This window comes from Pipistrellus kuhlii, unplaced genomic scaffold (genome assembly GCF_014108245.1).
Source record: "Pipistrellus kuhlii isolate mPipKuh1 unplaced genomic scaffold, mPipKuh1.p scaffold_m20_p_6, whole genome shotgun sequence".
NCBI classification, from domain to species: domain Eukaryota; kingdom Metazoa; phylum Chordata; class Mammalia; order Chiroptera; family Vespertilionidae; genus Pipistrellus; species Pipistrellus kuhlii.
This window is the reverse complement of record NW_023425562.1, coordinates 31,815,932-31,824,699: the sequence shown is the minus strand read 5'-3', so window position 1 is coordinate 31,824,699 and position 8,768 is coordinate 31,815,932. Positions and strand designations below refer to the sequence as shown.

At 50.5% G+C, this 8,768-nt stretch overlaps 1 protein-coding gene across 3 annotated transcripts; it reads left to right on the top strand.

Moving 5' to 3' along the window:
• Window positions 1-648: 648 nt before the first annotated feature.
• On the top strand, window positions 649-8,414 carry TGIF1 (TGFB induced factor homeobox 1). Of its 3 annotated transcripts, none has more exons than XM_036419612.2 (3): window positions 649-759; window positions 6,416-6,639; window positions 7,419-8,414. In XM_036419612.2, the coding sequence occupies exons 1-3, from the start codon at window positions 744-746 to the stop codon at window positions 7,992-7,994; spliced, it is 816 nt and encodes a 271-aa protein (XP_036275505.1). In that variant the 5' UTR covers window positions 649-743; the 3' UTR covers window positions 7,995-8,414. The 3 variants fall into 3 exon arrangements, with proteins under 3 accessions (XP_036275505.1, XP_045430296.1, XP_036275504.1); XM_045574340.1 differs by lacking the exon at window positions 649-759 and adding an exon at window positions 1,619-1,641; XM_036419611.2 differs by lacking the exon at window positions 649-759 and adding an exon at window positions 1,854-2,092.
• Window positions 8,415-8,768: the final 354 nt, after the last annotated feature.

Below are 8,768 nucleotides of genomic sequence, written 5' to 3'. Positions count from 1 at the left end.
TGTGTGTGTGTGTGTGTGAATGTGTGTGTGCTCGCTTTCCCTCCCGGGGCTAGAGGAGAGGAAGGAGGGGGCGGCCCGAGTTCCATCTGTTGCCGTTTCCTAACCAAACACACCTCCGTGGGCCCCGGGAAGAAAGGCCCAAAGGAGAGAAACCCGGAGCGCTCGGCTGGGGGGCGGCCGCGGCCCAACGAGGGGTGCGGGAGGCGTGCGCGCCCCGGGGAGGGGGAGAAGGCTCGGGTTTCGGGGCTCCGCCGCCCCCACCGGGGACCGGTAACGGCGGCCCCGGGGGCGCCGGGGGAGGCGGAGCGGCCGGGCCCGCGTGCAGCCCTCCCCGGCTGCGAGGTGTGGGGGAGGGGCGGGGAGGCGGGCGGGGGACGGGGCGGGCGGCTGGGGGCGGAGGCAGCACCTCCTGTACCTTCCCCTCCTCACCGCTCACTCTGACAGCGCCGAGGTGCGCCGATCGCGAGCGGGGAACAAAGGAGCGGCGCGGGGAGGGCGAGGGAGAGCCCCCGGCCGGCTGCCAGGCGATCCCGGCGGCAGGAAGCCCAAGTGTCACTCGCATTCCGCCCAAGCGGCGGGCGCCCGGGACCCGAGCGCAGGGGCCGCAGTCACTGCCTGGGCTCGTCCCGTACAAGTTCCCGGAGAGTCCGTCCTCGGGGCAGGAGGACAGCCGCTGCCCCCCTGCACCCCCGCTCCTGCCCTCGCCCCCCGAGACCCCCGCGCTGGAAGGGGGGAGCTACAGGATGAAAAGCAAGAAAGGTAAGGTCCGCGGGCGGCCGCCCCGAGGGCGCGTGTCCCTGGGAGAAGCGTGCGCGCCGGGCTCGGGGCGAGAGGGACTTGGGGGACCTGCCAGCCCCGTGGGGACCGGGGCCGGCCGGCCTCTTTGTGGAGGCTGCGTCCCCTCCAGACATAACACGGGGGGCCGCTATGGGGAGACGGGCCTCCGTCTCCACGCCGCTGGCACGTTGTCAAGAAACACGCTCGCCGCCTTGTTTGTGCGCCTCCAACTTTCATTGTCTCCGCCGGCGCCCCACGCTTCCCCGGGCGGCCGCGTGGCCTCTCGCTGAGGGTTCTCCTGGGCGGGGGGCTGTGCGGGCCCTTACTCCGGGGGTACCCCCGCCCCCGCCCCGCTGTCCCCGGCGGCGGCCTGGAGGAGCGCCTTTGTCTGAAAGTTGGGCTTGGATTCCGGGGTTCCCACTCCCCCGAACCCCCTCCACACACACACACACACACACACACACACACACACCCAGCTGGGCCCAGACGCTCTCTTCTCTCTGGGGATGGGGGCGTTTTCACAACCAGAAAGGAGTGCTCCTCCGGCCCCCAGCTCGCCCTCGGGGGTCGGAAACTTCAGGAAAGCTGGCCTTATAGTCATTCCTGGCCGCCAAACTTTTCCCACGAAGCGTGTGGGGCGAGATGGGAGAGTTGGGACCGAGGGCGAGCGGCTCGCCGCGCTCTGACAAGCCGGCCGGGCTGTGGGGGCGAGCCTGTCATTGTTTCCACGAGCCGTTCTGGAAGCCTCGCAGCTGAAACTGGCTGTCAGTCTGGCTTAAAAACAAAACACACTAGAGAAAGAGAGAAAGAAAGAAGGAGGGGAAAGAAAAAAAAAAAAAAAAAAAAAGCCTGCCACCACGAAAGGTCAAAGCATGGTGGCTCCCCCTCTTGAGGTGAACTTTTGCGCCCCTGACGGGAGGCGCCCCGCACGCCCCGCCGCGGGCTCCGGGTTGTGATTTGGGGGCCGCGGGGGGGGGGGGGCGGGGGCGGGGCGCGCAGGCGCAGACGCGCCCGGAGTTTCCGTGGCGCCGCATTCTTTCGGGCGGCCCCGCGGGGACAGTTAGAACAACTCGGTTAGAACGCGGCCGCCCCCGGCCCGGCCCACCCCGGGGTGCTGTGTTCTGGGCGGTGGCCTGGCGCCTTGGGGACTCGCCTCGCCGGACGCGTCCGGGTCGGGGCTTTCGTAGCGGCTGGGAGCAGGCTCCCCGCTGAGCCCCGTTCGGGACGGTGACAACTCGGCGCCGGGAAGTTCGGCCACGTAACGGCGCGGGGGGCCGCCCCTGGAAGGCCATGTCTGCTCCGGGAGGACTGACAGGTCTGCATCCTTCCCGGGGGGCTCTCCCGCGGGCGCTGGGACCCCCTGGGAGAAGTGGGGGTGAAGCGGGGTGTTGGGGGGAGGGTGGAAGAGTGGTACTTGTGAGCCCAATGGAAAGCCCGGCGTCCGCGGGGGTCGGGCTCCCCGCATGGTTCGGGGTCCGGTGAGGGAAGCGTGGGTTAGATCCCGACCTGCGCCCCCCGCCTCACTCCCCAAAGCCTCCCCGGTCCCCCCGCCCCCACCGGCCGGCCGTTGGGTACCTCACCCCGCCCTCTCCTGCCCAGGTGCAGCCGGGCGTCCCTCGCCGCGGTTCCCCGGCTCTTTAGGGTACCTTCCCGCCCCCTCCCTGGCAGATTTTGGGTTACCCCCGCCCCCTCGCTCCCATTGTCCCTCGCTCGGTCCGCGGCCCTCGGGTGCCTCCGGGTCGCCCCCTTTCCCCGCCGCCGGCCGCAGGATGGGGGTCCCGGGAGTCCTGCCGCCGAGCGCCGGCTCCCGGGAACCCTGAGCGGTGCGGGGGCCGGGAACTTGGCGCCGGCGCGGGGCCGCGCAGACGGCCCGGGCTCTGCACCTTTTTAGGGTTTCTTGGCAAATCCTTCGGGGTGGGCAGGCCCCTCAGAATGTAGAGATTCTCGGCACCGTCTCCGGTTTCTTGTAACCTGAGACGCCCGGGTCCCGGCGGCGCTCGCGCTGCCGTTGGAGGGGCCGAGCCCCGTGCGGGCGGAGGACGCCGCCGCCGAACAAAAGCCGAGAGAGGGCCGCCCCCTGGGCGCCCCCCCCGCCCCAGGCCCCGCCGCCGCCCCCCGGTTCCCCCCCCACCCAGGCCCCGCCGCCGCCCCCGGCCCCCCCCCCCTAGGCCCCGCCGCCCCGCGCCGGCTGCCTGGGGGGGGGGGGGGGCGCGTTCCGAGCCGCTCAGCGAAGGCTCTGGAAGACCCCCCCCCCCCGCCCCCGACTGCTGTTGGTCTCATAAAAGTCTGAACATCTTTTCAAGTTTTCTGGGAAACAAAGTCACCTCAAACCCTACACAGAGCCCGGGCTTCGTGATAATAGTGTCCCGTCTTAGAAAGCAGAGGATGCCCGAAGTTCTCCCCAAAGGGCTCCACGCCAAGCAGAAAGAAGGTTCCTTGAGAAAAAGCCCCCAAGTCTCCTAGCTCACGATTTCTGACATTTAATAAAGGATTCTCCCTTTAACCTTGGCCTGTGGCTGCGGCCAGCCCAGTACCCTTCGGGCTGAGTTCGGTTCCTGTCCCTTCTGAGCTGTTCTGATCTGGGAGTTTTGCTTTTTCCCAATTGTGTGCCCAAACGTTTCCTCCCATCATTCGAATCTGTTTCTAGGTTCTCTTCTAGATACACAAGCACTCTTCTCTGCTCCCTTTCGCACGCCCCGCTCCTACTCAAATGAAAAGATTGCTTCATGGACCCGTGGGAGCCATAGGCCATCGTCTGGCTCTCTAAACAACATTTCCTTGTATGTGGATGGAGTAAAAGAGGCCTGTGATCCCGCACCCCTCCCCCCCACCACATACTTTTTAAAAAGTGTAAGCAGAGAGCAGGACGTTTGGAAACAAGTCGTAACCGGGAAACTTTTCAAAGGCTCTGTTACAATAGGAAATGAGTAACGTGGAAGTCTTTTTGTTTTTCCAAGCTGAGCCACAATCCGGAGGGAGAGTTTTAATGAAAATAGTCCTGACAGCAGCAAACGTGGTTTGCTGCAGTGAAATATCAGCTGGTGTAGCCAAGAAACTGAAGTCTTAACTTCCTGTTACTTCAGCTTTTGTGCACATATTGGAAATATTTGTTAAGAGGGCCAGAGGCCTGGCATTTATTTGTTTAAATGAACTGAGAACAGAATAAAGTCGCCCTGCAGTTTGGTGTTGCTTAACTGAAACCTGCTTTTGTATGTCATTAACCTATTCTAAAAGTTCAGGCTTCTTGTCAAACTTAAGCAGATCGAAGTGCAGGCTTCAGGGTCTTTTTGTTGTTTTAAATTATTATCGACTTACAGTTGAGAATTCAGTTTAATGAGCAAATTTTCACAGTTTAAAAAAATATAAAAGGGATGGGGGATAACAGCTTTGAAAAGAATGCCTGGCTTTTCAGACATTGAGAAGTTTAAACAAAGTTGCTTTAGTTACTCAAGTATTTAAAAATTAGAGTTAAAAAGCTAGATTTCTTTGCAAATATAAAATGTACTTAAATACTTATTAAGTTCTTTTTTTATTTTTATGAAGAACTCTTCACCCAAGTTTTAATATGGGTTTAACATTTTTCTCATCTTTTCAACAGTGAAAGCAGTTTCAGTTTTAAATGTACCTCTTTTTTTTTTTTTTTTTTTTTTTTTTTTTTTTTAAGTAGTTTAATAGGCCTTGGTGGTGGGGTAGCTCAGTTGATTAGACTGTCACCCCCATACTCCAAGTTTTGGGGGTTCCATCCCTGGCCAGGCCACATACAAGAATCAATCAAGGAATGCATAAATAAGTGGAACAACAAATCAATGTTTCTCTCTTTCTACCCCTTCCTGTCTCTCTAAAATCAATGTTAAAAAAAAAAAAAAGGCAGTTTAATGAAAGCTTCTGGGAAGCAAAACATCAAATACATGGGGTTAATATTTAGGATTCTTCTGTGATTGGTTTATTGATGGCTGTTTATTAAGGCTTGAGCTAAAGTGAATTTGCAAGATCAAATTTTTTTTAAATTAAATTTATTGGGGTGACATTGGTCGATATGATCATACAGGTTTCAGGTGTGGGTTTTTGTTATTCATCCTGCTCTTTTGTTAAACTTGGTCTACTTGGTCTTGGGAAGGTCCTGCCTTTTCTGTGGACACTCCAACACCTTCTGCCCCCTGCAGTCCAAAACTAACCATGTGTCCCAAATAAAGTCACACTCAACTAACCTGGTATCTCATCAGCAAACCTTTGAATGGGTAGCTCTTTGAGTTTCATTGTGTTAAGAGGCTTTAAAAGGATGTTTTTGTTTTTTAAATCCTCGAAAGTACATTGAGTAGCTTATCACTGTGAGGAATATTCTGTTTTTATTTCCTATCAAGGTAAACCACTCAATTAAGTTTGCATCAACAAAGTTAAGAATGCATAACTTTAAATTTTGTGTTAGTTTAATCAATTTTCTTTATGTAGAAGTACTGGTATGTTCGAGCATGCACTAGTTTATGATTCATTTATATCCTTAAAATCTTAGATCGATATGTTCTAAGAGTTGTCCATGTTCTTTTGTGTGTGTGTGTGTGTGTGTGTGTGTGTGTGTACGCGCGTGCACGGGCGCATTGGGGGTGAGTGTTTAATATCATATAAAGTTCTAAATTCTGTTTAAATATCTAAAAGGGCGAGGACTAAATTTTTGTTGAACCCAGTCTGTGTGTGATTTGAATGTCCTTTAATGGTTTGTGAATTCTTAATTTCTGGTGGGATTAAAGTACTTACAGACAAGATATTTTCCTTTGGGGTTACATATTCAGGGTTGTATTTGTCATGTAAATAAGACAACTCTTATTGACACCCCGTGTTCTAGGTTCAGATTAATCTGGCAGTAGAAGTTTATATGAAATTAAAATTTTTATTCACTTAAGGCATCTTTGACTAAAGCTAATAGAATTTTTTTGTGCAACAACACTGAAAACTTTATTGATTGTATTTTCTAAAAAGTGATCAGTGCTGGCCATTAAAAATGGTGTTGAATAAATGTAAGGAGCCATGAAAAAGAAATGACTATAGAATAGGCAGGAACTTTTGACATGCATTTTATCTTTAGAATACTAACTGGGTTAAGCGTGTAATTTTCTCTCCTTATATCAGTGAAAAAAGATGTACAGATACTTATTTTTTATTTCAAACCTTCAGGGGAAGGAGGAAGAATAGCATTTAAAATGTACAATAGAACATTCATTAGATTCATCCTAGATAGCAGTGACTTCAAAGAGGTTGTTAGACACATTCCATCTGTTATAGCACCTTTCCTGGTGGCAAGCTGTTACTCCCTTGAGGTGGGGCTTTGTCTCCCCTGTTGGATTGCATGAAGGACTTTTCTGAGTATCCTTCCAAAGGAATGTGAAAAGTTGAATCATAGGAAAGTGGGCATACATGAAAGGGCTTCTGACAACTGGTTGAGAATCTAGAATATGCTTCTAGTCAAATTACTCTTGAGACTTTACATGTGCTCTGGTATTTCAGGACAGAAAACACTCACTGGTCCTTCCCCTGCCTCTCAGTAGTTGAGAAAACATGTTTACGCTGAATGGTCAAAAGAGATGAGTTTTTCAGTAGGTGCTCTGCTGATGAAATCGGCTGACTGGCCTTTGTCCTTTCCTAGGTGTTGTAGCCTCCGGCAGTGAGACTGAGGATGATGACAGCATGGACATCCCCCTGGACCTTTCCTCTTCTGCCGGCTCAGGCAAGAGGAGGAGAAGGGGCAACCTGCCCAAGGAATCGGTGCAGATTCTCCGAGATTGGCTGTATGAGCATCGGTACAATGCCTATCCCTCAGAGCAAGAAAAAGCATTGCTGTCCCAGCAAACACATCTATCTACACTACAGGTAGGAAAAAAAGAACATGAGGTATATGCACTCAGGTTTCTTTCTTTCTTTTTCCCCCTAAAGTCATTTTATAGCATTCCTGTATGCCAAGTCATTAAGTGCCTCCTGACTCAAAAGCTTGGGGTGGGGGATATCTTTTAAACTTTCTAGTGCTGATGGCTAATAACTGGCTATTTAGAGAAACAAACACTTGACAGTCATCTGTCAAATAACATTTCCTTTAATGCCTAAAAGAGCCTCCCTTTGTGTAACAATCATAAAAAGGAGGTTAAATCTTACTCTATTACCCAGGAAACTGGTTTGATATTTAAACAAGGACAGACCTCAGTGAGGTAATTCATGTCTGTCTGTTGACACAGTGATTTGAACTGAGAAGAATCAGTAACTTGGGGGCGTGGCCCTTTTCATACAAGAAAGATTTTCCTGTAGTTGATTAACTTCAATGCTGGGGCAGTAGGTAATCGGTTAATATGAGTTAGAGACAAAAGGTAAATCTCCTTCTCTAAAGTAATGTTTAGACATTTGAGAATTTATACCTTTATTTTCCTCCTGAAAAGGTTTATGGATGATGAAACACAAAAGGGAATTGTATTGGAGAGAAGCATGTTTATGATAGGAAGCAGTTTTCTTTCTTGTCTGGGCTCGGATACGTTGGAATAACTTCGTAATTTCTGATAAGTCTTTTCATGTCTTATTAAATGCAAAGAGATAATTAAGCATCTATGGAAGGTTCTCAGAACATGTATGCTGAGTGTTAAAGCATACCCAAATCATTTCAGGTCTGTAACTGGTTCATCAACGCCCGCCGAAGGCTCCTCCCTGACATGCTGAGAAAGGATGGCAAAGATCCAAATCAGTTCACAATTTCCCGCCGTGGGGCCAAGATATCTGAAGTGAGCTCTGTGGAGTCAGCAATGGGCATCAAAAACTTCATGCCAGCTTTGGAGGAGAGCCCATTTCATTCCTGTCCTACTGGACCAAACCCAGCCCTAGGGAGGCCACTGTCCCCTAAGCCGTCATCTCCAGGATCAATCCTGGCTCGTCCATCAGTGATCTGTCATACCACTGTGACTGCATTGAAAGATGTGCCTTTCTCTCTGTGTCAGCCAGTTGGTGTGGGACAAAACACAGATATACAGCAGATAGCAGCCGGCAACTTTACAGACACCTCCCTCATGTACCCAGAGGACATGTGTAAAATTGGACCAAGCACAACTACACAAAGTGGTCTTTTCAACACTCCTCCCCCTACTCCTCCGGACCTCAACCAGGACTTTAGTGGATTTCAGCTTCTAGTGGATGTTGCACTCAAACGGGCTGCAGAAATGGAGCTTCAGGCAAAACTTACAGCTTAACTATTTTCAAGCAAAACAGTTCTAACAAATGTTTTGATTGCCAGGGTGATGGCAAGAGATAAATCGTGTTATTTTATATATTTTTTTATTAATATTTGCACATGGGATTGTTAAAAATGAAGCTCCCTGTTACTGAGATGTCTTCAATGGAATACAGTCATTCCAACAACTATAAACTCAAAACTACTGTAGAAACAAAGGTTTTTTGTTTTTTTTAATGTTTCTTGGTAGATTATTCATAATGTGATATGGTTCCCAAGATTATGTGATTTTTTTTTTCCCCTCCCTTCCTCCCCCCCTTTTTTTTGTTGGTGTTTTTTCAGACTGTGCAATACTTAGAGGACCTATATAGTATCTTCTCATTCCCATGTGGAACAGGATGTCCACATACTGTCTAATAAATTTTCAAATTTTTTTCAAGCAAGTATGAATCTAGTTGATTGATGCCTTTTTTTCATGACACAATAAAGTATTTTCTTTAAAATTTACTGTAACAGACTGTTTTGTTGAGGGAGGTGCTTCTTAAAAGTGAGTAGGAATATATCACGCCAATGAGAGGAAGTTGGGGGGTTGGGCTGAGTGAGTTGGGGGGTGTCACCAGCTCTTTGAAGAACCTTGGACAATAAGCCAGTATGTATAAACAGGATGTGTGATATTTACTCTCAATAGGAGGCATAAAGCTTTACTTAAACTGCAGGGCAAATTGAAATGAATCATTCCATCAGAGTTTAGCTAATCACTCAATCCCTTGGTAATCTGTCCTGCATATTTTAA